Consider the following 27,830-nt stretch of genomic DNA (forward strand, 5'->3'; position numbering starts at 1 on the left):
CTCAAGCCCAAATCTTTCTTGTTCCCTGGTACAAACATGGTGGTAACAGAACTTTACAAAATGCATACAACCAAATCAGAAAAGGAAGTTGTTATTTACAAACTGTACATCAAAAATACAAAGGGTTGTAAAAAAATTAGCTGCAGAGAATCCCATTTCCTGTGACAAAGTCTTTGCATTTAGCTTCCCTATGTTTTGCAGGAACTGAAGAGACTCCTTCGGTGACACCAGCAGATGCTTCAGGGGAAATGCAAAAGGGTTTCAAAATCTGCACGTTGACTTCCCAACTAGCTCCTTGAGCTGCTGCTGGAGGTGAGTTTATTCTCAAATACAACAGCTGGTCCTTTTAGGAAAAGGTTATGGGAAAGCATTCTCCCTGCCCAGGCAAAAACTGCACAGTCCAGAAGTGTGTGCACTCAACAGTGCAAGACAGAAAACGCAGGAAGATGTTGTGCTTATGTACACCAGGATGTTCAGAGTCACAAACCAGCCAGTGGTTTCAACCATGGCCAGCAGCTACAAGAAAACACAGTCAAACCCTTCAAAGAAGCAGAAGGAACGTTATTCAATGAAGGGTGTCCTCCTTAACCTTGTCTCTTGCTGCTCCTTACCCAGAAAAAGCACCTGAGATTTCAAATACAGCTGCAGCAACCTCAACTGCTCCATGAGGTTAATATGGAAGAGACCAGTTTCTTCCAGCAGTGGATTTACAGAGGTTTCCATCTGAAAAGGACTTGGGGTTTCTGCACCACAGGTCGCTCTCTCTCACTCCTCCTTGCCCAGTCTATATATACTGCAGGAATTCCATCAGTCTCGCCTTCTGCCTGGAAACGGCAAGCTGCCTCCAAGCCCTTCCAAAACCACCTGGAACAGTCTTAATAGATGGACCCCTTTAACCCTGTTGCAGAGGAGATCCTTCCATCTCCAGCGCTGTGAGGAGGTTCCATCGCATCTCAGGATGGAAAATCACATGTCCTCAACACTCCACTTGTATGCCAGCTCCTGAACTGCCTTCTTACTTGAGATCCTGGCAAAGCGCTTCTGCTCAAAGCCGTTGGACCTACAGGAACAGAAACAATGTCAATAAGGTGAACCAACAATAAACTGGGGCAGACAGATTTCTTGGAGGAGCTGGGTGGCCTTCACGGTGCAACCAAGTCCTTCAAATTTCCCAGCCCCAAATCTTGATCATGAGAAAGTTGCCAACTGCAGCTGAATGGAGAGATCCCACCCACCCACAAACTTCACAAAGAAACCCCACTAGGGATGCTGCTTAAGTGTCATGATCAGGGACAGAGTATGGATGTGAAACCAGAAGTTGTTTCAGCAATAAGTCAATATTGCATGTAGGAAATGCCACATGGGTACAGCACATGGTTCTTTGTAACTGGAGACCATCTATTACCACTACTAGCAGAAAGACAGACTTACCTGTCCACTCCATCCCAGCGATACCCAGGCCAAATGTTGAATCTATTAAGTGGGGGTGCTGGTCCATTGTATCTTGGCTTTTCTGAAGAAGGGGAAGGAAAATAAGCAAACAGTTTCAACAATTATATTTTTCCAGTGAAGCCAGGGAGTTGTGCTAGCACTGACCCAAAACACATAGAGGAAGTCAACAGTGGTCCTCAAAGACCGTGTGACTTACAGGGAAGACATGGTGCAAGGCACAGGGTTCACAAGAAGACAGAGGCAAGGCAAGAAAGCAGAATGCCTGATATGCCATCCATCACAAAATGCCTTCCTAGAGGAAGAAGCCCTGAACAACACCTTCCCCCCCCCCACCCCAGAAAGCAATTTTTCTTGGGAGCTTAGAAGTAGAATGTGAGGACTGGGTGTAACAGAGAAGGACAATGGGGGAGTTTCTTGCCCAGTTCTCTTCACCACAAAGCTTTAGTCACTCCTCTGACTCCTGACACCCCATCCTTTTCAAAAGACATTGCTGAAAATTCCATTTAGGTGCATCTCTTAGAATCAAAGTTATTTCCAAGCTGAACATTCCACCTCTTAGCCGTAACAGATCAGAAATGACCTTTGGGAAGCACGAGAATTAGCACAGTGCTTCTTCCTGTCAACCACAGCCACCCTCCCCACTGCCACAAACCAGTAACACCTGGAGACCACAAGTGCTGACCTTTGGTATCTTTCTTCTCCTTGGCCGCCTTCTTCTTAAGGAAATCGGCCATGGGGTCCCCTTCACGCTCCTGCTCCCGCAGCATCTTGTCCAAGTCCTGGTCATCAATGTACCGGGCCAGTGGCTTCTGCATTTCTTTCGCTGCATCTTCCACATTCTGCTGCTGCTGCCGGCTCTGTGTGAGGCTGCAGGGAGAGGCACAAACCAAAGCAGGGCATCAGCGGCTGGACTCAACTTTTTTTCTTGCCTTTTTTGCACAAGACACTACAGGAGGTTTGGAAAGAGAGAAGGGTCACCTGCTGTTGCCCAAGTCAGCAACACACCAAGGAAGGCTTGACACAGCGGCTCTTCTCTTAGGGGGATGATTGTGGCTCAATGCTAGAGCCCCTGCTTTGCAGGCAGGTGGTGTCAGGTTCAATCTTCTGAGCTGGTGTTAGGACACCTTCCTTTCTCACTGTTAAGTGAGTTTTCCCATCCCCATTTTTCAGTGGTCTGATAGGGAATTGGGATTCTGCCCTGAACACAGGAACCACCCAGCTTACCCCTTTCCCCATTTGGCATACTGCTCATCTCGCTCGGATTTCTCCTCTGCTTTCTTGCGCTGTTCCAGCAGCTCCTGCTTCAGGTCCCTCTTGCGGCCCGACTTGTCCCGGAAAACCGTTTCAGCATGTTGCGATTCAGCTGGGGGAGGGGAGAAGGGGAGAAGGAGTCAGGCATTCAAGCTAGCCACAACAGGGGGCTGAAAAATGTTGCACCATCGAATCTATCTGTTTGGTGAACTCAGCACACCCAGTAAACATTTGATTATTTCTGTAGAAAAGCAAAGCTGTAAATGATAAGTTGAACTGATATTTTTCTGCTTGCAGGAAATGCGGGTCTCTGGACTGCAGAACTTTGCTTTTAAACTTACAATGAGCCAAGGATGAGACAAATCGTATGACTCACCACCACTACTGCTAGCAGCTCTTGAGTTTCACAGGTGAAAGGTCTATCTGCATTTCCTTTCAATCTGCTGGGTGCTAACTTCACTGGGTGTGAACAATTAGACTCCAAATATCTGTAAAAGGCAAAGGGACCCCTGACCATTAGGTCCAGTCGTGACCGACTCTGGGGTTGCGGCGCTCATCTCACTTTATTGGCCGAGGGAGCCAGCGTACAGCTTCCAGGTCATGTGGCCAGCATGACTAAGCCACTTCTGGCGAACCAGAGCAGCACAAGGAAACGCCATTTACCTTCCCACCAGAGTGGTACCTATTTATCTACTTGCACTTCGACATGCTTTTGAACTGCTAGGTTGGTAGGAGCAGGGACCGAGCAGCGGGAGCTCTCCCCGTCACAGGGATTCGAATTGCCGACCTTCTGATCAGCAAGTCCTAGGCTCTGTGGTTTAACCCACAGCGCCACCCGCGTCAAATATCTGTAGGCTTGCACATTTTTCAATCATAGCCCCTCACATCCATATGAAAGGACAGTGGTTTGCTTTAGAGAATGCAGCAGCTGCAACTACCCATTCCTGCAACTAGCAGTCCCAGCTCATCACCACTGCATTTGCAGGAGGACCTGCCCAAAACTCTGGTGGGCCCTGCTCCCCTATGAAGGGTCACAGCCGAACACTTCCTTCTGAAAGCCGCTTTCATTCCTGCTATGGTAACCCAGTCTTGGCAGGGATGACATGTCCTGATGGGTTTTAAACAGAGGTGCCCATACAACCCAGGGGGTGAGGGCTGGATTCACTTGTGCCATGAAGTCACTGTGTGACCCTGAGAAAGTCACATTCTCTACCTCTGCCTCCCACCCCACAGCTCACCTTCCAAATGTTTGCTGCTGCTTTGATGTTTCCTGAGCTCATGCTGCTCCTTCCTCAGTAGCTCCGCTGACACTAAGCCAGCTTTGCCCCCCGAAAGCATCTGAGGGCCCTGCAAGCCAAAAGAAGCACAACAGCTGTGTCAAAAATAAAAATGCTACCCTTGTGCCAGTTCCACAAAAGTACTAAACCCCATACAATTCCAGTGTAGCTGCCTCTGAGGGAAGTCATTCCCCATAGCACTTGGGGAAAGCATATAGGAAATACCGTATTTTTTGCACCATAACACTCACTTTTTTCCTCCTAGAAAGTAAGGGGAAATGTCTGTGCGTGTTATGGAGCGAATGCCTACGGATGGCGGGGGGATCTGCTGCAGTCGTGAGCAGAGGATCCATGTTTCCCCTTCCTTCCCTCCATGGCTTGCTTTGAAACAGCAAAGCGGGAGAAGAGCCACTGAGTGGGGAGGGGAGAGGGACAGAGAGCCTGCTTGCTTTAAAGGAGCAAAGCGGGAGAGGAGAGGAGCCGCTTACACAAGTGTAAGCGGCTCCTGTCCGGTTGGCTCCTTTAAAGCAAGCAGGCTCTCTGTCCCTCTCTCCTCCCCACTCAGCTGGCTAAATAGCAGCAAAGTTCTTCAGGGAGGAGGGAGAGAAGCAGAGCCTGCTTGCTTCTCCTCTTATACCCCTCTTCTGCATTATTAACAGCATCCTTCTCCACCCACCCCACGTGTGTTCCTTGTCCCTTGAGTGCTTTTCCTTCCCTCCCTACTTAAAACGTGGTTACAAAGCACGGATCCACATGGATCCTCAGGATTTTTGCACTGGGTCACCCCAGATTCACCATCAGATCACACAGCATGTCCATGGCTACAGCTTGCACCAAAAAAATCACGCACCCACTGTTGCCTGGGGCCGCAGTGGTGCAAAAATGTGGTTACAAAGCATGGATCCACATGGATCTTCAGGATTTTTGCATTGGGCTACCCCAAACTCACCATCAGATCACATGTCTGTGGCCACAGCATGAACCACAAAAATCATACATCCACTGTTTCATTTAGAATATTTTTTTTCTTGTTTTCCTCCTCTAAAAACTATGTGCGTGGTATGGTCGGGTGCGTGTTATAGAGCGAAAAATACGGGTAATTACAGGGTTTCACAGCTCCTTACTTATTTATTCAGAGCATTTGTACTCTGCTCTTCAGCCCAAAAGGCTCCCAGAGTAGTTTAGATATAATCAATTAAAACAAGACATCCCTGCCTACAGATTTACCATCTATATATAAAAAAAAACAACACAAAAAGAGAAAAGAGGCAAGCAGAGAAGAAGAAAAAGCAAAGTCTGGCACCAATTCTTAAGCAGTTCTTATCATGGTTGTCACACTTACAAAACAGAATCAGCACATTTACTGCTGAATAACGAAGTCCTCACCTTTTGGATGCCATCCTTCCCTTTGGTGTCCTTGGCCCGTCGAGGTGGTGAGAGGTCAGGGGGGCTCTTGGATCTGTGGGCCTTCCTCCTGCCTTCTTGACCTCTTCGGGGAGGGGACAAATCAGAGTCTGAAGACTTGCCCCGTGATCTTCTGGGGGGAGAGAGGTCAGAAGGAGAGCTCGGGCGCTGTGAGTGTGTACTGCGAGAGGCCCGTGGTGGGGAAAGGTCCGAATCTGAGGAGGTTTTGGCACTCCGCCTGGGTGGGGGAGAATCGGAGTCGGATTCAGAATCATGTCTCTGGCGCTTCCTCGGTGAAGGTGCTGATGAATGGGACCGTTTATTGGCTTCAGAGTCTGTAAAGTGGCATACAAGCATCAAAACAAATTACCAAATGTGACTGGATGTTTACCAAGACTTCCAGTAACTCACACTCCCAAAACATACTCCTCTCTGGAGAAAGGCTTCCACAAATCTACTCACCTCTGGCGTTGCTTTGTTTTCCTAGACCCCCAGTGGGCAACTGCTGTTTCTGAGACAGCAACGAGCCTACATCAGAATCATGCGTCTTTTTTGGGGGTGGTGACAGGTCAGAGGTAGCTTGCCACCCTTGATGGGCTGAGGACTTGTCAGCGTAGTGTTCCTGTCGGCCTCCATGCGAGCTTCTGGTATTATTTTTGCCTGTGTCAGAATGATGCCTTTTAGGTGATGGATCTGGTGAGCCACAGCGGCCCCTCCTGGGCGGGGACAGATCTGGTGAGTCACGACAGCCCCTCCTGGGTGGGGATTGATCTGGTGAGTCACAACGGGTCCTCCTGGGCGGTGACTGGTCCGGCGAGTCACGGAGGACCCTCCTGGGCGGTGATTGGTCCAGAGAGTCATGACGTCTCCTCGTCAGTGACTGGTCTGGCGAATGCCTTGCTCTTTTCTGTTTTGTGGCGTCTGAACTGGAAGGAAAACCAAAATGCACATTAGTCAAAGCTTCAAACAGGCAAGTCACTTTCAGTAAAATTTTGCTGCCTTATATGGTTTTGACACAGCAGGCTGGCAGCAAGCGGGGAGTAGCAATCCTGACCAGGGAACACCCAGTGGGCTGACTCAGCCTCCTGGTGTTGGCACTTGAAACTCTGCCACTGCCAGTTTCTTTGCCAATACCACCACAGTCAGAATGCCAACTGTCCACCATGTGTGCTCTTTCTTTGGAATCATGTGACAATTAATTATTTATCTTGACACCCCTCTTATGCCACACTACGGCCAGCCCAGTTCTAACTATGGTCATAAAGATGTTGGGAGGCTTACTGTGCTCTTTTCAACTGTGCAGAGCCTACACAGTCGGTTTTCAATGAGCCTGCAACAAGCTTTGTGCCTTAGCTTCAAAGATTTCATAGAGCTGGTGTGCTACAAACATGAAATGCTAGTCATTCCTTCCACTCACAAACTATGTTAAATAGCTACTCCAATCCAGAAGGTTAAAGCCACTGTCACAGCAGCTGTTAAAATCATCCTGAAGGAGCTTTTCTTCCTTCTCCTCCTCCTCCTTTGGTGATCCCTCGTAGACAAGTAAGATTGTCTTTCATGAACACTGTCTTAACAGTGAGTAAACAACACTGTCTTAGCATTCAGTTGGATTTGTGGCAGAGAAGTTGTTTCTTGCTTGTTGGTGCAGCATTTTGGTTTTTGGGATGTTGAGCGATAGGTCAAGCTTTTCGTAAGCTTCTGCAAAGATATGTAGGAGGGTTTGGAAATCATCTGAGTGTGCACACACTACACTGACATCAGCATACTGAAGCTCTATGACAGAAGTTATGGTAACCTTACTCTTTGCTTTCAGCCTACTCAAGTTAAAGAGCTTTCCATCTGTTCCTCCTATACCACAGATGTGTCCTAGTCAGGATAACATGAGCTGTTAAATGCTCAACTAAATACCCTCCTTACCTCTTTGTTGACTTTGCAGTCACAGAATGATCAGATTCTTGTGACTCTTTCTTCTGATCTGAAAAAAGAACGCAATTCAAGCCATGTTTATGTAGACCTCTGAATTGTCTCCATAACATTATGAGAAGATGCAAGTTTTGTGGCTTTTGCAATGGTCATGCAAAGGACAGCAATGTCTAGAAAACTAACCCAGAAGCGGTGATGTGGAGCGGAACATGTTCCAGTGCTTTATCTTTCTGCAGAATGCATTCCATCTCATAGGGTAATTAGTAACAATGAACACCAATTAAAAATACAGTGTTAGGCAAGTCAGACAGAGTCAACCTTTCTAAGCGTTGTTTACTAAATATAAGTAAAATAAACACACTACATTAGATCACCTTCTAGAGCATCAGAAAGTTTTCCAGTGCAAATTATCCCAATTCAATTTTTTTCCCCTGGAAAATTCACATCACTGTCCAGGAAGAGAGCACATATTTTCCCATGCAAAAGATCCCAGGGATAATACCTGGTGTCTCAAGGTGGGAGAAGAGACTCCTGCTAGTCAGTATCTATAACAATGAGCTGGATGGATCAAAGTCTGACTTGGCATAAGGCAACTCCCTGAATTCCTATGCTCGCCCCCTCCCTGAGCTAAAGTAAACCCCCAACAGGCTTTTTTGGCAACCCACAAACTTCTTTTTCAAACTCCACTTCCCACAAACTGTTTCACCCTGCCCTGCAAATACTGCTGGACTACAACTCCCACCATCCCTGAGCATTAGCTCTGCTGGCTGGGGGATGATGTGAGTTGGGATGTCATTGAAGGGTCACTGTTGACCAACTTCTGTAGCATAGTCATGAAAAACGGATTACACTCGATACGTCATAGCAAAAATGTTCACACTAGCTGAATTCTACATGAGATTCCATTACTGACAGTTTGCATTCTTATGACTCATAATGTCTTATTTTGTTAAGACCCCAATGAACTTCTACATTGCCTAAACACTAATAAGTGTATTTATTTTCCACCTTCATTCTTTTTTGTGCAGTAACTGCTATCTCTTGGTTACGCTTCCATAACATTTACTAAGCTACTTCTATGTTAACCTAACCTCACTCTTCTGCCACACCTACAGAAAGAGAGACAAAACTACACAAAAGAACCCCCTCACTCCCCCCCCAAAAAATGTGCCCATCTTGGCTGTGTGCCTACATGCAGCGCTAACCTGATGAAAGTATCTCACAGAGCACAAAATAATCATCCCATTAGAAGAACTACAGAACACTAACCTCCCAACAGCTTCCACTTGTTACTGGTTCGGAATTCTTCCATCCATTTAACTTCATCTGGCCGCTCATCAATAAACTCAGCCACCTGGAAGGAAAGACAGGAGATCTGGGCAATCCCAAGAGACACGTCGCACTGCAAAGCCAAAATCTCCCCAACTGAGCAACCCTTGTTACAGTGTGTACTGAATGCATCTGTGCTTGTCTGAACCCTCCAATTCCAATGAGTAAAATGGAAATTATATTGACCTTCACTACACACGACAGAGAAGAAAAGATGATGTACTACTCAGAGAGTTAAACAGTTTTAAATAAGTGATGGTACAGCTAAGCACTCTGTTTCCAACTGCCTCCGAATACTCACCACAGGCAAGTCTCCATCATCCCCCTCCTCATCTTCTTTTTCCTGCTCAATAGGGATATTTTTCCAGCTCGTGTCATCATCATCCACTATGCGAATTCTGGATATCAAACAGATAGAACAACATGATCAAAGATCAGCATATTGTTTAAATGTATTATCTGGAAAAAAGAGCAGCTCTCTAGAATAAGAAATCGCATTAGTATCACAGTGTAGCATCTTACAAACACTTCAATTTATTAAGCCATCATACTCATGAATAATACTTCTAGATGACTGCTAGACTGTTAGAATGTAGTTTTGCTTATCATCTTGCTGCCATAATGAGCCTGTTACAACCCAATTTCATGCATGTATTCAATGGGGCAACCTTAGCCCCTAGAGCAGAGCTTTCCAAATTTTTCATGTTGGTGACACACTTTTTAGACATGCATCATTTTGTGACACAGCAATTGTTTTACCAGCAAACTGGAGGTTAAACAAACCCCTTTCAAACCCCAGGAAATGTTTGTGCGACACACCTACACACTGCAGCCAACACACTAACATATTGCGACAGTTTGGAAAGCTCTGCCTTAGAGCAAGGGTGGGCAAATGCTGCACTCTGCTTAATTTCATGTAGGTGGTAGAGAGGGAAAGATGCCATGCCCCAGACGCATTAACCCCTCCCCCAAATGTGGGTCTGAACAGGAAAAGACTCCAAGGTACCATAAGAGGAGAACAATTACATAAATCTACCTAGTTATTGAGGGACACAGGTGGCGCTGTTGGTTAAAGCCTCAGCGCCTAGGGCTTGCCGATCGAAAGGTCGGCGGTTCGAATCCCTGCGGCGGGGTGCGCTCCCACTGCTCGGTCCCAGCGCCTGCCAACCTAGCAGTTTGAAAGCACCTCCGGGTGCAAGTAGATAAATAGGGACCGCTTACCAGCGGGAAGGTAAACGGCGTTTCCGTGTGCGGCTCTGGCTCTGGCCAGAGCAGCGATGTCACGCTGGCCACGTGACCCGGAAGTGTCTCCGGACAGCGCTGGCCCCTGGCCTCTTAAGTGAGATGGGCGCACAACCCCAGAGTCTGTCAAGACTGGCCCGTACGGGCAGGGGTACCTTTACCTTTACCTTTACCTAGTTATTGAGGGACGTGGGTGGCACTGTGGCCTAAACCACAGAGCCTAGGGCTTGGTGATCAGAAGGTGGGTGGTTCAAATCCCTGCAGTGAGCTCCCGTTGCTCGGTCCCTGCTCCTGCCAACCTAGCAGTTCGAAAACACATCAAAGTGCAAGCAGATAAATACCTCCAGCGGGAAGGTAAACGGCGTTTCCATGAGCTGCTCTGGTTTGCCAGAAGCAGCTTAGTCATGCTGCCCACATGACCCGGAAGCTGTTCGCTGGCTCCCTCAGCCAGTAAATCGAGATGAGCGCTGCAACCCCAGAGTCGTCCACGACTGGACCTAACGGTCGGGGGTCCCTTTACCTAGTTATTTGGTTTCCCACATCCAAGCCCAACATTCTGACTAGTCTGTTAGAAACTCAGAATGCAAAAGTGGGCTGCACCCTCATTTTTCTTATGTGGTGTCCACTGCTTTAAGAGCTGAGTGGCATGCTAAAGGCTTCTATGGGCAGCACCATCAACGTACTTGCCATTTTGCAGGATTCTCATACAAAGACCACAAACTGCTGCCTTCTAGGACCTTACAATCTGAAAGCTATAGTAAACTCCTAGAAAAGACGGGGGGAATAGAATGAATGTCAGCCAATGCTACTGAAAGATTCTGAGGCTTGGTTACACAGCTGGAGAGAAAGAGGGGAAATGGAAGATTGGTGGAGGCATTAAAAAGACTCACATTCCAGCACTAATCTGGTAGGAATAGGAAACCAGAAATTGCACAGACAAGGTCATGAAATGCCACACAGGTGATGTGAGCAAGTGGGCTGCCTGGAACGCTCTGTCAGGTGGTCCGGTGGGAAAGAGATAATTGGACTTGTTCACCTTGGTCGTATAGAAGGAGGAATTTCAAAGGTACGACATAAACCCAGCATGAAATGCAAGCAGGCTGCTAGAGAACGAAGAGTCTCCTCCACTCCACCCAGCCGTGCAATGCTCCATCCCTCTTCTGCCGCGTTTCAACAAGCAAGTAAAAAATGCTGCAGACCAGTATATTTGGGCATATTTGCAAGGCTATTAAAAACACAAATGGGCGTTGTGGGTTGAGAAGCAGGGCAGGGAGTCTGACCAACCAAGGCTGCCCTGCGGTGAACTTTGGCATTCCACCGTCATTTATTCATTTATATCCCTTTCTTTTTGCCCCCAAGAAGCTCAAGGGTGGCACACATGGTTCTCACTTAACACCCCCACCCACAACAACCCTGCGAGGTAGGCGAGGCTGAGAAGCTGTGTGAGGGGATCTGAAGAGCAGATATTTCTATGCGTTCACACTCCTCAAAAGGAGGGGGAAAGCAGAGCGGGGAAAGGGAGGAGAGTCTCCTCATCATAAAGGAGGAGAAAGAGGAGGAGGCGGCCGCGGCGACAGAGCCAACAACCACCCCCGGCCCTCCATTCCTGTTCCCTCCCTCCCTCCGTCTCCCACCTTCCCGGCGGCAGCTCCTTCGCCGCCTTCTTCTTCTTGCGCCGCTTATTGGCCTCCGAGTCCGCCTCTGGCCCGTCGGCCTCCAGGTAGCGCCGCCGCAAGTATTCGGCCTTGGACAGGCCCGAGGCTGAAGCCGAGGCCGCCGCCATCTTCCTCAGGCGGGAGGAAGCGGAAGCCAGGTCGGCGACGGAGTCAGAACCATAGAGAACGAGGCTCTTTTTTCCTCCTTTCTCTATGGTTGGAGCGGCTGGGGCCGTGAAGAGCGCGGGAGCCTGGGGCGCCCTCTAGCGGCAACATCTCTGCGCGAGGGATGGAATGCAATACAGTGGTACCTCGGATTACATACATTTCAGGTTACAGACTCCGCTAACCCAGAAATATTACCTCGGGTTAAGAACTTTGCTTCAAGATGAGAACAGAAATCCTGCAGCGGCAGCAGGAGGCCCCATTAGCTAAAGTGGTACTTCAGATTAAGAACAGACCTCCAGAACAAATTAAGCCAAGGTACCACTGTACTGTGGGGACGCAGGTGGCGCTGTGGGTTAAAGCCTCAGCGCCTAGGGCTTGCCGATTGAAAGGTCGGCGGTTCGAATCCCTGCGGCGGGGTGCGCTCCCGCTGCTCGGTCCCAGCGCCTGCCAACCTAGCAGTTCGAAAGCACCTCCGGGTGCAAGTAGATAAATAGGGACCGCTTACCAGCGGGAAGGTAAACGGCGTTTCCGTGTGCGGCTCTGGCTCGCCAGAGCAGCGATGTCACGCTGGCCACGTGACCCGGAAGTGTCTCCGGACAGCGCTGGCCCCTGGCCTCTTAAGTGAGATGGGCGCACAACCCCAGAGTCTGTCAAGACTGGCCCGTACGGGCAGGGGTACCTTTACCTTTACCTTTACCTCTGTACTGTAATCCCATGCCCACCGAGCGACTGGGCAAGCGGGGGCGGGGGGGGCACAGAGCAGCGACCCTTGTTTATTATTGCAAGCCTATCTGCACCTTTTCCTTCAGGGTGCTCAAGGTGAATGGCCTGACAACACTTGTAGTTTAATGGTGAATTTTGGATTATTATTATTATAATGAAGATGTAAAAAAATTGAATTATTATAAAACATGCAGAAGGAAATGACTAACAATTGGACTCATGAAGGAGAAGAGGGAAGTCCAGGAGATTCTACACAATCTTGTCTTTCTGTTGTGTGTTGGATATGTGATTGTAACGCTGTAATTTGTAAAACCAAATAAATTATTTTATTTTTAAAGGTGAATTGCCTGGTTCTCTTCCTCCCCACCACAACCCTGTGAGGTGGGCTAGGCGGAGGATACAGGAACTGGCCCAAGGTGACTTTCACAGCCAAGTGAGTGGGGTGGGGAGCAGAATGACAGAATTGTAAAGTTGGGAGACCCCAGGGGTCATTCAGTCTGACCCGCTGCAAGCAGTAATCACACCTGAAGCATCCCTGACAGATGGCCACCCAGCTTCTGCTTAGAAACCTCCAATAAAAAAATGTGCCACTTTCTGAGGGCGCCTGTTGCGCTATCAAACAGCCCTTAGTGCCTGAAAGTTCTTCCTAATGTTTAGTTGGAATCTCCCTTCTATTTTAATCCACTGCTTTGGGATAGTCCCAAGAGATTGCAGTAGTAACGCAGTAAAGAGAGAGGAGTGGAGAGAGAAGGGGCAGATGCAGACGTACCACCTATCTTAGGATCCCTCATAGGGAGGCATAGGCGCCAACTACTATATTTGAGGGGGCCAGGGGGCCCCAAAGTTGATGGTCATTGCTACTCAAACGATGTGTGTGTGACACGTCTTGTAGTGCGGGGCAGAGCTTACCTGGCCTCCCAATATTTTATTCAAGTTGGCACCCCTGTAGCCCCCTGAACCTCGCCTCTCAAGCCTCTCAATACTATTGCCAGGCTGAGAGGCTTCCACATTTCAGGAACAGAGCAATATGAGCGATCGCCTGCTGCTGCCCTCACCTCCTCCCAACTGTGGATTGCCCAGAGGCACTGGGGTGGGCAGAGCACCATTAGTGTGGGAAACAGGACAGCAGGATATGTATGGTCTGATACAACAGAATCCAGGAATCTGTTTGGTATTCTCTATCCACTGGGACATGGGTGGCGCTTTGGGTTACACCACAGAGCCTAGGACTTGCTGATCAGAAGGTCGGTGGCTCAAATCCCCGCAACGGGGTGAGCTCCCGTTGCTCGATCCCTGCTCCTGCCAACCTAGCAGTTCGAAAGCACGTCAAAGTGCAAGTAGATAAATAGGTACTGCTCCGGCGGGAAGGTAAACGGCGTTTCCATTCGCTGCTCTGGTTCGCCAGAAGTGGCTTAGTCATGCTGGCCACATGACCTGGAAGCTGTACGCTGGCTCCCTCGGCAAATAAAGCGAGATGAGCGCCGCAACCCCAGAGTCGACCCTGACTCTAATGGTCAGGGGTCCCTTTACCTTTATCTTATCCACTGCAGCACAGGCCAGATAGCCAAGAACAATTCCATGTACACCTTTGGTCAGGTAGAAAATATAATCACAGACGCAGCCCCGTAATTTACAGTAGCCTTTGTCCACCTGGTACCCTCAAGATGTTTTTAGCAGTCACTTTCCGCCCACCAGGATGATCATCCAAAACAGCTGGAGACCTTCAGCCTGGCAAAGGCCAATTTACGCCAAGACACCTAGGTGGAGAGGACTACCTTCTACAAACCCTATTACAAGTGTGCAGCTGACAGGTGTCAGCCTTGACAAGTTTTTAGACAAAATTGCCCAGCCTTAGCTAACACATGAAGAGGAAAGCAGGCTATACTTAAAATCCCCCTACCCTTGCAAAGCAGAGATAATCAGTGCAGCTTTTAGTATAAGAGGGAGCTAAGATCGATTACATCCCTACTGTTCTTCAGGACTTGAATATCCCTCATTTTTCTCCTAAGAGCAGGGTGGCCCTAGCAGAGGGCGAGAAGGAGTTGTCTTTCACACACCTCACTTTTATTGCTCTGGGGAAAAACAAATGCAAAAAAACCAAACATCTGCAACAGAACAGGGGAGAAGAGAAGACTGACAGTGTTGCCTCCCTTACTGAAAATGCCAGACACTATTCATGCGGGAAGCAGCACTCAATACAGAACCAAGTGCTGAAGATCCTGGGCAATGATATACCTGGGCAATGATATACCTGGGCATCTAACTTTGATGGGCCAGTTGGGGGAGTAAATCAAGCAGAGGATGGCCTGTGCTGTTTGCACCAACAGAATCCCAGGCCATAACAAAATGAGCCTCAAACCAGAAGCAATGCTTTTGCTTTTTATGAGAAGCCCTGCTAGCAAGCTTTCCGTGGGTCAAATTCAATCCAAAGTCACAAGCCGACCCTTCCTTTGCCAGGCAGGCGGAACTGTTCGTCTTTTTCTGCACAACACTGTCCTGGCCTCTGTGTGGCGCTGCTACCGCTGGGAAGAGCTGTCTGCTTCGTAGCCCTCTGTTTTCATGTCGTTGAGGCCCAGCTCTTCGTTCTGCTCAAACTGCCGCTCGTAGTGCTCCACTTGCATCTCCGGGTCTTCCTCAGGAGCGTAAACGTTCTGCGGGCAGCAAGAGGCGGTTGTGTTATGCGGGGATACGACACAGAAACCCTTCCTGCACAGCCCACAAGGGGTAGAAGGGCACCACGGCCTGCTCCCTGTTTAGCTCATTTTAAGAAAGGGATCACATGGCTTGCGCAAGGGCCAAATCTAGAGCAGGTGTACATTGAGATCAGTGACATGGAACATGCATATGGATGAGAGCTATCAGCCAGCGCAGCAGGTGGTCTGGGATGTTGAGAATTGAGTGCAACATTCTTCTGGAGAACACCAGGTGCCCCATCCCTGACTTGTATACACCTCTCTCTCTCTCTCTCTCTCTCTCTCTCTCTCTCTCTCTCTCTCTCTCTCTCATACTTTTCAAGGCATGCAAAGCTGGGCTTGAGCACAAGCATACTTGGATTCTTCGGCAATATGTTTGGAGGCACCTGGATATCCGATGTTTTTCCCAATCTCAAAACTCCCCACTTATCCTCAAAATCCAAGATGCTAAGCCAAAAAGATTACAACCTGGCTCAAGCCATTGTCAACACTGAGTGTGCTAGCAAAGGATTCTCCAGCATCAAGCCCCCAATGCACTACCCAGGCCCCTCAAACCCCAAATTTAGGCACTTGCTCTGTTCCTCATCCTGTGTTCTGTTCCTGACATGGGTAAGGTAAGTACAGACTGCCCTGTGGCCCTATAAACATCCCTGTTGTAACCTCCACTCCTCCGGCATTACCATCCTCCACTGTCCGGAGGTCTCCAGCTCTGTCAAATGACTCTGCCCTCTGCCCTGCTGAGCTGGGTCACATAACACCTGGGTTGGTGTCATCTTAGTCTGTTCTCAGCAGTGTCAATATCTTAGGCCTCTCATCATCACCATCATTTTGTGCTCTTTCTCCCCAAGCACTTTGAAACTCAGCAGCCAGGAACATGCATACACCACAGCCTGTCTTTTTCAAATGGGCCATTTTCAGAACTTTCCTGTTCTCAGGAACCAACATGGACAGAACTTGCTACAGAAATATCTGCTAAACAATCCGTTGTTTCTTCTGTCCCAAGTTCACTGTACCTGGAGGTAACTGTTCCCTGCAGGGTCATCCAGGACAAAATGTATCCTCAACTGCCCATCCACTACCTGGAGAGAAACAGAATAAATAATAATAATGATGATAATGATAATGATGATAATGATAATGATAATAATTTATTATTTATACTCTGCCCATCTGGCTAGGTGCCCCCAGCCACTCTGGGCGGCTTCCAACAAAACACTAAAATACAATAACCTATTAAACATTAAAAGCTTCCCTAAACAGGGCTGCCTTTAGAAGTCTTCTAAAAGTTTGGTAGTTATTTTTCTCTTTGACAGCTGGTGGGAGGGCGTTCCACAGGGCGGGTGACACTACCGAGAAGGCCCTCTGCCTGGTTCCCTGTAACTTGGCTTCTCGCAGTGAGGGAAACACCAATGCCCTTGGTGCTGGACCTCAATGTCCGGGCAGAAAAGGCATGCCCATAAGAGGTGGCTTCACAGCCTCTCATCCCAGCCAGAAAATTAGCCCAAGTACAGGAGGAGCAACAAGCCAAAGAGCCCAAATGCCCTTCCCATCATTTATTTAGCTCTCGGAGATTATAGTGGGTAGCTCAATGAAGGTGTCAACCCAGTATGCAGCAGCTGTGAAAGGGGCAAATTCCATGCTAGGAATCATTAGGAAAGGAACTGAAAATAAAACTGCCATTATACAAATTTATGGTGTGACCACATTTGGAATACTGTGCCCAGTTCTCCACCTCAAAAAAAGATAACAGTCGTATCTTGGTTCTCAAACGTAATCGGTTCTGGAAGTCCATTTGACTCCGAAAACCATTCAAAAACCAAGGCACGGCTTCCGATTGGCTGCAGGAGCTTCGGACATTCAGCTTCCGAAAAACATTCATAAACCAGAACACTTACTTCTGGGTTTTCGGCGTTCGGGAGCCAAAACATACGAGTACCAAGGAGTTTTAGAAGCAAGATACGACTGTATTGTAGAGTTGGAAAAGAGTAAAAAAAAAAAAAAGGGCAACCAAAATCATCAAAAAGAGGTGGAGAAACTCCCCTATGGGGAAAGGTTACAGAATTGAAGGTGAGTAAGAGCAGACATTAAAGAAATGTATAAAATTACTCATGGCATAAAGAAAGTGGACACAGGGAAAAATTCCTTCTCTCATAACGACAGAACTTCTGGACATCCAATGAAACTAAAGAATATAACTCACACAGTAAACAGCTCACAAATATGAAACATAACTGAAAACCAGTAGGTAAAAAAGGTAAAAGACCCCCGGACGGTCAAGTTCAGTCAAAGGCGACTATGGGGTTGCAGCGCTCATCTCACTTTTAGGCTGAGGGAGCCGGCGTTTGTCCACAGACAGCTTTCCGGGTCATGTAGCCAGCATGACTAAACCCCTACTGGCGCACGGGACACTGACGGAAACCAGAGCAGTACTTATGTATCTACTTACACTGGCATGCTTTTGAACTGCTAGGTTGGCAGGAGCTGGGACAGAGCAACAGGAGCTCACCCCGTCACAGGGATTTGAACCACCGACCTTCTGATTGGCAAGCTCAAGAGTCTCAGCGGTTTAGACTACAGTGCCACCCACATCCCTTTTACTAAAAATCAGTAGGCATATATCAATAACACCATAAAATCCAGCAAAATTAAAATTTACGAACTACAGTAAAAAAAATGTAAAAAAAATCAGAATACCATAGGATGCTGAGTTAAAGGCATAAAGAGGCACCAAACCTGTTGCAGCTTCCTGCCAAATGCACAGAGTTTTTCTGCTCTGTCTGATGTTGAGCTATCCCCCAGAGTGAATGGGTTCTTCTCCACCTGTAAGAGACAATTCAGAATTTAGTCCCTGTTCAAAAGCAGGTCCCCCTCCCTAAGCCATCCAGTGACTCTGCTCACATCCAGCAGATTCAGTCTTCCCATTCTGTAACATTATTCCTGTCTCCTGTCCCTCCAGAGACCAACACCTGTTGGCACCTGCTGGCAAGATCTACACCTGTCTAGAGGAAGAACATTTCTCCAGCTGAAGTGTAGCCAACAAGCCAACTCAAATGAGAGCCAGTGTGGTGTAGTGGTTAAGAGCAGTAGTCTTGTAATCTGGGGAACTGAGTTCGCGTCTCCGCTCCTCCACATGCAGCTGCTGGGTGACCTTGGGCCAGTCACACCTCTTTGAAGTCTCTCAGCCCCACTCACCTCACAGAGTGTTGGTTGTGAGGGAGGAAGGGAAAGGAGAATGTTAGCCGCTTTGAGACTCCTGAAGGGGAGTGAAAGGCGGGATATCAAATCCAAACTCTTCATCTTCCTACTGGTTTAAGGTGTCCCCCCCCCCTTCCAATATGTTTTTTCATTCCTTCCAATATGTTTTTTCATTAACTGCAAGTCACTTTGTGAGGGCTTTACCTTCAAAGGTGGAATATACATTTATTTTATTACAAAACTCACCAGAGTCTGGATATCCTTTAGCAATCCTTCCAGAGTTGTGAATTTCCCACCCAGGGCTCCCATTCCTAGCTCAAATTCAAGCTCTGGAATCTCCACTCTGCAGGTTTCGGACTGCGGAAGAAGGAGGACATTTCACTTAGTTTCTGGAGGCAGAAATTTGCAAGAAATGAACAATGACGGAGAAAACAGCACCACACCTTGAGGATGTCCCTCGTCATGTCTGATGGGTCAGTCACATGAAGGGTTATCTTGGTCCCCAAAGGCTCTATGGCTCCTCCAGATTTAACCTGTGGACAAGTAGGAAAACTGTAAACTGGACAGAGTTCATCCGAGGAAACATCAACCCTGCCAGACCAAAAGCCTCTCACCTCGTTTGTTCTGTGCCCACAAGCATCACAGTTCGTAGCCATGATAATGACTTCTTTGAAATGAGGGATCTCTGGAGAAGGAGAAGTCAAGGAAACCAACAAACAGCAAAACTCACATTCCTGTTTTACTGATACAGATACAAGACCTACTTCTTTGCTTTGTCAGATCTCCTCATTGTCAGAATCCCAGCCCTAGAACAGCACTCCAAACCACCCTTGACACAGTTCCTCCACCACTAAAAAAAGGAATCAGGTATGTTTGGTTGAACCGCACTCTTTGGCCAAGACCGATGCATCTGCGCACACACACTTTATTGGCCCCACATGACCGGACTGGAATGTGTCATGTTCCTCGTTCACAGACTCAAAAGGATACGCACCAGCTTCATGTTTGTACTGGCCGGAGCATTACATTCAGGGCAGTTGGTGCCAAACTGCAGCACCTGGAATACAGGAGAGGGGCACAGTGGATAGCTCAGTCAGTAGAGCATGAGACTCTTGATCTCAGATTCCTGCATTGCAAGGGGTTGGACAAGATGACCGTGTCGTCCTTTCCAACTCTACAATCCTATGATTCTAAGTCCCTTTCTGTAGAGTGACCCCTGCTGGGAACAGGAACCCTCCAGAGGGCGCAAGCCAGGCCCAAGCATGCCACTGAGTGCTCCAGAAGACTCTGCCTAAACCTCAAGGGCAGTTTACTCACTTCATTCCGTAGGTCGTCCACAGAGTCAGTCAAGTCCTCCTTGGATTCCTCAGCCTAAGAAAGAACAGAGATGTTAGAATTTGTCTGCTGCACACTCTTAGGACCTGCAGCACGGCTCGAAGGTCAAGTGATCGACAACAGTGGCACATGAACTAGAACGCCATTGCCTAAATACTAAGTTGCGGAGCCTTCATGAATCCACTAAGGCCAGACACCCTCTAACTCATGCTACCTCAATTCCAAGCAGAGCAGCCTGCTGAGCTGTTCTCCTGTAGTGGGTCACCACCAGGGCTTCGTCCCTCTGTGGGGCATGAGGGTTTTCCACAAAGCTGTTGCCAGAGGGGTCATCTAGGATCTGGCAAGAGAGAAAGGAAGTGGAAGGGAAGAACCATTAATAGCCTGTTTGCTTCTGCAGGGAACAGTTGGGTGCATGCCAGGATAGGCCAGAGTTCCCCACCACAACTGGTGGTACTTACAAAAGTGAAGGCTGAATCCACATCTTTCAAGCGCTTCAGCTTACAGATGAATTCCTCAATCTTCTCTGCAACGTCTGGGTGGGTTTCCTGCATCCAGAAAGCAGAAGCAGTTGCTTTTAGCCTCTATTATCCAGACCAGCTTGGAAGAACTTGGGAGTCCACCACCACAGACTTAAAATCCAACACCACAGGCCACAACTCCCATCACCCCTTGCAGTCAGCAGGGCCAATGATCAGGGAGGATGAGAGTTGAAGTCCAACAACAACCAGAGAACCAAACATTCCCCTTCCCTGCTTTACAGCAAAGAATATCAAACAAACAAGCACAGAGGAAGCTGCCTTATATCCTCTGCTCTCTGTTACTTGACCAGCATCACTTGCTGCATGTTATTGCCAGACATATTTAACAAGTGAGTCTTTGTTTACCAAAAGGGGGGCAGGTAAGGTGTTAGCCACCCATATTCTGGATTTCTGGGGCCTTTAACAACACTGCTAGAAATATTTAGGACCAGCTTTACTAGCTCACAGGACTGCGATAGAGCTGTCCAAACCAAAAGGGCGTTTGGTGCTTCTAGGCAGTTCTCAAGTTCTGCTTCCCGAAAGGTGACTTCTAAACCTAAAGAAGCCCAAAATTCATTTAATATACTGGCCATGTGATGAGCACTGTCATAGCACCTGCCAATGCCAGGTATCTTTTCAATAAGCAAGAAATCATTCAGCAGCTGATGTCCCCAACACATGCATCTTTCCCCCTGCCAGCTGACTGAAAAGCCCCATGAAATGACAGCTCAGCCCATACAGACAAGAAAGTGCTCCCCCCACCCCCTGCGGAGCCCTTGCAAGCAGCTTACCCTACGGAATGGCTGGTCCTGCTTCAATCCTTCTATGGCTCTCTCAATTAACCCTTCAATGGTGGTAAGAGCTAGTGAGAGGGAGGTAGAGAGAAAGGGCAGACACATCATTACCCAGCAGTCCAGACCCCACCAGTTATATTCTTCCACACTGGCACGCAAAAGTGACTGTTATTACTAGAAATAATGGGGTTGGCTCCTTTGCTGGCTCTCATGGACTGATATCAGTCCACCCTGGCAGCGACCAGATCCTCTGCAGTGAGCCAAAGACTGGGTAGAACAGGGAAGAGAGGCCCCAACTTCTGCTTTTCAAAAGGCAGCCTGGCAACACAATTCCTTCTCTGCCTTGTACCCCCATCAATTCCACTGCCCTCTCCCCACCGCTGCCCTTAGAAAATAAGAGCAGATGGAACTGGCACACTGGCAACCACTGCAGGTGCACAGAACACAGGGTGAGCTGGCATCCCCATGATTTAACCAAGGAGCACCACTACTTTGGAAAGCAGTCAGCAGCCACCAAATGGGATGGCTTTAGAAGAGGGGTAGACAAATTAGCGGAGGAGAAGACTCTCCGTGGCTACCTGCCACAGTAGCTATGTTCTTTCTCCGCTGTCGGAGGCAGTAAGCCTCTGCATGAGATAAACATGAGAGCAGGAAGCTATTTAGTGGAGATCTGTATTCTATAGGCTGACTGGGCAGGGGACTTGACCAAGGGGCTTTCTAGCCCTCTTGTTCAAGCCAGTACAACAAATGGCTCTTCCACACACCCTTTAAAAGCCCCACAGTGGAAAATGTTCCTTTTCACACCCTCAAACAGCAGCTCCTCCTCCGGAACAGGTCGTCAGGAATGTGCTAGTAGCTCCTTGCATCCCAAAGACCAGCTGCCCCAAGACATAGTGAAACGACCATATACCCACCTCCCTTCTGAGAAAAAGCAGGGATTTCAAAGTCTAGCTCGGGTACTCTAGCTGTGGCACAGTCAGTCTTCACCACTTCCCTATTCATATCCTGGGGAGAATGATTTACAGGAGAGGTTATACCAGTCTAGAAACCCGGCAGCCCACCTGGTTGGGTGAGGACAAGGTCATGCCCAAAGCACACATGAACTAAAGGGAAACACAAGCTGAGTGATAACACCTCCCCAACTAACCCAAACCAGAGCAGGGGTGGGGGAAGAGTCGGCTCCAGCCCACCCCATTCCTTCTGCCTCTTCCTAGAAGCTTGTGCCCATGTTACCATTTATTCCTGGTAACCAGAGATAAAAGGGTGACCAAAGACAACCTTTAAATGTGCAACGGAGACAGGTGGCAGTTAGTTACCCCACAGCAAATGGCATGAAAACCCAAATGCCTCTTTCAGCTATTTGCAAACAGATGTCAGCAAAGTATCTCTTCCAAAGAGCAAGGAAGCTATTTTCCCTTCCAGTTTCAGGATTCCACTTTGGAAGAACGTTTAGAGACCGACCACTGGCCCTACATGTTTGTATGAAACCCTGCCGTGGATGTCACACATTCAAAGGTTGCCCCCCATCCAGTTACCAGTTAATTCTAAAGGACAAACTGGACCCAAGTTCCGATCCAGAGCACACACACCCATTTACTTTGCACGCATGGTTTGACTGAAAACTGTGTGGGCAAAGGAAAACAGGTCACCTGACACGATGACATCTGGTGACTGACAGGTGGGTGGCCCCATGCACCTGTCAAAGTTGGCCCATGGGGGGTGGGGGTGGGGAGTGTGTAAGGATCTGGCTGCTGGCTGGATCCAACTCCCAAACCCTGCTAGATGCCTATGTTATGTTTTTATGCAACCTGGGGGTCACAGGCGTTTTTGAACTCTGCACTGGAGGAGGGGTGTAAAAGGCATCTCTTTTGGAATGGCAGAGTAAGTTTCTAGCACTGATTGAGTGGTTTTCTATATGTAATATGGGTTATGGTTTCTACACTGTCTCGAGACTTGGAAAAGTGGCTATTAAATTTTTATATAACATAAGATCACACCGAGGGACCTCAAATCTGGATTTCTTTAGTCTGATTTCTGCAACGTGACATCAGCAGCCCAGCCCACCTACAGCCACACACTGTACTGCCTTTGTATTGTAAGAAAGTAAGCTTAATTGATTGAAAGTTTACTTCTCTGCCAATTGTGGTTTCTCAAGCCAGATCAGCTTTACAGAGAATCAGTTCTGTGACGCGATGGATCCAAACGGGCAGGGATTGTGCCAAAACCAATCTTCAAAGCTGCCAAATTTGCTTCTAAAGCAAAATCAAGGTCCTTAAGCTACCACAGGGGAATGGGAAGCAGACAAACCCACTCACCTGCTTGCTCCGCACAGTCAGCATATAGCATACACCTTGATCCTGGATCCGGCCAGCCGACTGGATCTCTGAGTTGGTCGAGCCGCATCTATTGCAGGCGAAGGAACTGACAATGATCTCTTTGAAGAAGGGAATCCTAGTCAGCAACAACCGAGTCACCCCCTAGGTAAGGAAAAAGAAGAATAAAGGCAAACTGCAAGGGCTCAGCATCCCAAACACAGTCACCCTTTGCACCTTTCCCCTTTATACAAAGACAGCACAACTTCCCCCTCTACACCAAAGCTCTGTAACAGACAGGCCTTATCCCAAACAAACAGTACTGCTCCTATAACCCCAACGATGAATGAGAGTTGTATACGATAGTCCGACTCGGAGTAGACCCACTGAAGTCAGCGGGCATGACTCACTTAAGGGCACTATTTCCAATGGGCCTACTCCAAACCGAACAAAGAACAGTCACCTATCACCCCCTCCCCACCCTAAATTTAATAATGATGTTTAGAAACTATATGGCACCATGGGAGGGGGTCGGGGGGAGGACGTCCTTACTCAGAGGGCAGCCAATCGGGGGCAGGGAGGGAGGGAGAGAGAAAAAGCAAGAGAGCAAGGCCTGAGAGGGGTCGCCCAGCACAAGAAAGGGGTTTCTCTCCAGGGGCAAGTCCTAGAAGAGGAAAAATAGGAAAGGAAGCGATGGAGGCGGCGGAGCGGGGCTCCCATCTTGGCAGAGGCTGCTGCCATTAGAAGGAAAACCTGCGTCTTAGCAACCCCCCGCGAGAACCCCCTCGTCCCCCTCTTGAGAAGCTGCCCGGTGGGGAGGACGCGTCCCGCCACCCCCGGAGGACGGTGAGGCCCCACAGCCGGGGGCGGAGAGAGAAAAGAGAGTGACCAGCAGAGTGAGGACTAGCATCTTGGGGAGGCTCACGTTGGAGTGACAGGCCATGCAGAGGGACTCGATCTCGGTCGGCAGCTGCTCCTCGTCCTCGGCACTCAGCGGGCGGAACAGCGCCGGGGTCGCTTCCCCGCCGCCCCGGACAGGGTCCAGGGTCCCGATGGCCGACATGCTTCCCTTAGCAGCAGCAACAGCAGCGACCCACGCACGCTTCCGGCAACCCGGAACTTCCACTCAACGCATGCGCATTCTCACCCACACCGCCCGAAAAGAGGCCACCGGCTTCGGGTGACGTCACAGGCGTCGTGTGACCGAATCAGTGCGCGGTACTCCCACGCGGGTCTCGCTGGCTTTTCCTAGGCCTCGGCGGACTCAATAAGAGGGCCAGCGGGGAGGCAGAAGTTCAACAGGGGGAGAAATAAGAGGGCCAGCGGGGAGGCAGAAGTTCAACAGGGGGAGAAATAAGAGGGCCAGCGGGGAGGCAGAAGTTCAACAGGGGGAGAAATAAGAGGGCCAGCCTGGAGGCAGAAGTTCAACAGGGGGAGAAATAAGAGGGCCAGCGGTGAGGCAGAAGTTCAACAGGAGGAGAAATAAGAGGGCCAGCCTGGAGGCAGAAGTTCAACAGGGGGAGAAATAAGAGGGCCAGCGGTGAGGCAGAAGTTCAACAGGGGGAGAAATAAGAGGGCCAGCGGGGAGGCAGAAGTTCAACAGGGGGAGAAATAAGAGGGCCAGCGGGGAGGCAGAAGTTCAACAGGGGGAGAAATAAGAGGGCCAGCGGGGAGGAAGAAGTTCAACAGGGGGAGAAATAAGAGGGCCAGCGGGGAGGCAGAAGTTCAACAGGGGGAGAAATAAGAGGGCCAGCCTGGAGGCAGAAGTTCAACAGGGGGAGAAATAAGAGGGCCAGCGGGGAGGCAGAAGTTCAACAGGAGGAGAAATAAGAGGGCCAGCGGGGAGGCAGAAGTTCAACAGGGGGAGAAATAAGAGGGCCAGCGGGGAGGCAGAAGTTCAACAGGGGGAGAAATAAGAGGGCCAACGGGCAGGCAAAAGTTCAACAGGGGGAGAAATAAGAGGGTCAACGGGCAGGCAAAAGTTCAACAGGGGGAGAAATAAGAGGGCCAGCGGGGAGGCAGAAGTTCAACAGGGGGAGAAATAAGAGGGCCAGCCTGGAGGCAGAAGTTCAACAGGGGGAGAAATAAGAGGGCCAGCGGGGAGGCAGAAGTTCAACAGGAGGAGAAATAAGAGGGCCAGCGGGGAGGCAGAAGTTCAACAGGGGGAGAAATAAGAGGGCCAGCGGGGAGGCAGAAGTTCAACAGGGGGAGAAATAAGAGGGCCAACGGGCAGGCAAAAGTTCAACAGGGGGAGAAATAAGAGGGCCAACGGGGAGGCAGAAGTTCAACAGGGGGAGAAATAAGAGGGCCAGTGGGGAGGCAGAAGTTCAACAGGGGGAGAAATAAGAGGGCCAGCGGGCAGGCAAAAGTTCAACAGGGGGAGAAATAAGAGGGCCAGCGGGCAGGCAGAAGTTCAACAGGGGGAGAAATAAGAGGGCCAGCGGGGAGGCAGAAGTTCAACAGGAGGAGAAATAAGAGGGCCAACGGGGAGGCAGAAGTTCAACAGGGGGAGAAATAAGAGGGCCAGCCTGGAGGCAGAAGTTCAACAGGGGGAGAAATAAGAGGGCCAGCCTGGAGGCAGAAGTTCAACAGGGGGAGAAATAAGAGGGCCAACGGGGAGGCAGAAGTTCAACAGGGGGAGAAATAAGAGGGCCAGCGGGCAGGCAAAAGTTCAACAGGGGGAGAAATAAGAGGGCCAGCGGGGAGGCAGAAGTTCAACAGGGGGAGAAATAAGAGGGCCAGCCTGGAGGCAGAAGTTCAACAGGGGGAGAAATAAGAGGGCCAGCGGGGAGGCAGAAGTTCAACAGGAGGAGAAATAAGAGGGCCAGCGGGGAGGCAGAAGTTCAACAGGGGGAGAAATAAGAGGGCCAGCGGGGAGGCAGAAGTTCAACAGGGGGAGAAATAAGAGGGCCAACGGGCAGGCAAAAGTTCAACAGGGGGAGAAATAAGAGGGTCAACGGGCAGGCAAAAGTTCAACAGGGGGAGAAATAAGAGGGCCAGCGGGGAGGCAGAAGTTCAACAGGGGGAGAAATAAGAGGGCCAGCCTGGAGGCAGAAGTTCAACAGGGGGAGAAATAAGAGGGCCAGCGGGGAGGCAGAAGTTCAACAGGAGGAGAAATAAGAGGGCCAGCGGGGAGGCAGAAGTTCAACAGGGGGAGAAATAAGAGGGCCAGCGGGGAGGCAGAAGTTCAACAGGGGGAGAAATAAGAGGGCCAACGGGCAGGCAAAAGTTCAACAGGGGGAGAAATAAGAGGGCCAACGGGCAGGCAAAAGTTCAACAGGGGGAGAAATAAGAGGGCCAACGGGGAGGCAGAAGTTCAACAGGGGGAGAAATAAGAGGGCCAGTGGGGAGGCAGAAGTTCAACAGGGGGAGAAATAAGAGGGCCAGCGGGCAGGCAAAAGTTCAACAGGGGGAGAAATAAGAGGGCCAGCGGGCAGGCAGAAGTTCAACAGGGGGAGAAATAAGAGGGCCAGCGGGGAGGCAGAAGTTCAACAGGAGGAGAAATAAGAGGGCCAACGGGGAGGCAGAAGTTCAACAGGGGGAGAAATAAGAGGGCCAGCCTGGAGGCAGAAGTTCAACAGGGGGAGAAATAAGAGGGCCAACGGGGAGGCAGAAGTTCAACAGGGGGAGAAATAAGAGGGCCAGCCTGGAGGCAGAAGTTCAACAGGGGGAGAAATAAGAGGGCCAGCGGGGAGGCAGAAGTTCAACAGGGGGAGAAATAAGAGGGCCAGCCTGGAGGCAGAAGTTCAACAGGGGGAAAAATAAGAGGGCCAGCGGGGAGGCAGAAGTTCAACAGGGGGAGAAATAAGAGGGCCAGCGGGGAGGCAGAAGTTCAACAGGGGGAGAAATAAGAGGGCCAGCGGGGAGGCAGAAGTTCAACAGGGGGAGAAATAAGAGGGCCAGCGGGGAGGCAGAAGTTCAACAGGGGGAGAAATAAGAGGGCCAGCGGGGAGGCAGAAGTTCAACAGGGGGAGAAATAAGAGGGCCAGCGGGGAGGCAGAAGTTCAACAGGGGGAGAAATAAGAGGGCCAGCGGGGAGGCAGAAGTTCAACAGGGGGAGAAATAAGAGGGCCAGCGGGGAGGCAGAAGTTCAACAGGGGGAGAAATAAGAGGGCCAGCAGGGAGGCAGAAGTTCAACAGGGGGAGAAAGAGGGCCAGCGGGGAGGCAGAAGTTCAACAGGAGGAGAAATAAGAGGGCCAGCGGGGAGGCAGAAGTTCAACAGGGGGAGAAATAAGAGGGCCAGCGGGGAGGCAGAAGTTCAACAGGGGGAGAAACCCTGGGATGGAATTTCTGTCCACGTGGGCATACTGGAAATCCAGGCTGCTAGATCCTCCTGCCGGCGGTTAGACCTCAGAAAGGGAAGCGTTCCCCTCCCAATCCAGTGGCAAAGGAACCACTTGGCCGGGTGGGGAGACAAGTCGAGCCCTTGCCAAGGTGAGCCTGACCAGGCTACAATCCCCTTGGAAACGAGAGGCCTCAATAGAACCTCCAGAGCCAGGAGAAGTCTACCACTGGATACCAGTTGCTGGGAAGTTGCTGCTTGCAGGCATCCTAAATG

The 27,830-nt window shown here is 49.6% G+C and overlaps 2 protein-coding genes across 3 annotated transcripts; both read right to left on the reverse strand.

Moving 5' to 3' along the window:
* Position 1: 1 nt before the first annotated feature.
* On the reverse strand, positions 2-11,679 carry BUD13 (BUD13 homolog). 2 transcript variants are annotated; one of them, XM_079954733.1, is made up of 11 exons: positions 11,513-11,679; positions 8,938-9,034; positions 8,577-8,661; positions 7,302-7,359; positions 5,847-6,310; positions 5,367-5,719; positions 3,942-4,050; positions 2,677-2,815; positions 2,135-2,319; positions 1,432-1,513; positions 2-1,060 (listed from the first exon to the last, which is right to left on the reverse strand). In XM_079954733.1, the coding sequence occupies exons 1-11, from the start codon at positions 11,659-11,661 to the stop codon at positions 967-969; spliced, it is 1,815 nt and encodes a 604-aa protein (XP_079810859.1). In that variant the 5' UTR covers positions 11,662-11,679; the 3' UTR covers positions 2-966. The 2 variants fall into 2 exon arrangements, with proteins under 2 accessions (XP_079810859.1, XP_079810860.1); XM_079954734.1 differs by lacking the exon at positions 11,513-11,679 and adding an exon at positions 10,562-11,232.
* Positions 11,680-14,789: 3,110 nt separating this feature from the next.
* Positions 14,790-24,433, reverse strand: ZPR1 (ZPR1 zinc finger). The gene is made up of 14 exons (XM_079954807.1): positions 24,197-24,433; positions 23,275-23,436; positions 21,874-21,964; positions 20,957-21,027; positions 20,106-20,192; positions 19,862-19,984; positions 19,630-19,683; positions 19,303-19,369; positions 18,927-18,997; positions 18,756-18,845; positions 18,559-18,669; positions 17,851-17,937; positions 16,131-16,196; positions 14,790-15,075 (listed from the first exon to the last, which is right to left on the reverse strand). Exons 1-14 carry the CDS (start codon positions 24,332-24,334, stop codon positions 14,941-14,943), a joined length of 1,353 nt encoding a protein of 450 aa, XP_079810933.1. The 5' UTR covers positions 24,335-24,433; the 3' UTR covers positions 14,790-14,940.
* Between the last annotated feature and the right edge of the window lie 3,397 nt (positions 24,434-27,830).

This window comes from Podarcis cretensis (genome assembly GCF_951804945.1).
Source record: "Podarcis cretensis genome assembly, chromosome: 15".
NCBI lineage: Eukaryota > Metazoa > Chordata > Lepidosauria > Squamata > Lacertidae > Podarcis > Podarcis cretensis.

Coding starts and splice junctions, on each gene's coding strand:
- BUD13 (XM_079954733.1), bottom strand. CDS start 11,661: ATGGCGGCGGCCTCGGCTTCAGCCTCGGGCCTGTCCAAGGCCGAATAC. Junction 7,360..8,576: donor CAAGTGGAAGCTGTTGGGAG/GTTAGTGTTCTG, acceptor TTCTTTTTTCAG/ATCAGAAGAAAGAGTCACAA. Junction 1,061..1,431: donor CGCTGGGATGGAGTGGACAG/GTAAGTCTGTCT, acceptor CTGTTCCTGTAG/GTCCAACGGCTTTGAGCAGA.
- ZPR1 (XM_079954807.1), bottom strand. CDS start 24,334: ATGTCGGCCATCGGGACCCTGGACCCTGTCCGGGGCGGCGGGGAAGCG. Junction 18,670..18,755: donor TGACGAGGGACATCCTCAAG/GTGTGGTGCTGT, acceptor CTTCTTCCGCAG/TCCGAAACCTGCAGAGTGGA. Junction 17,938..18,558: donor TAAAGGATATCCAGACTCTG/GTGAGTTTTGTA, acceptor TGTCTCTTACAG/GTGGAGAAGAACCCATTCAC.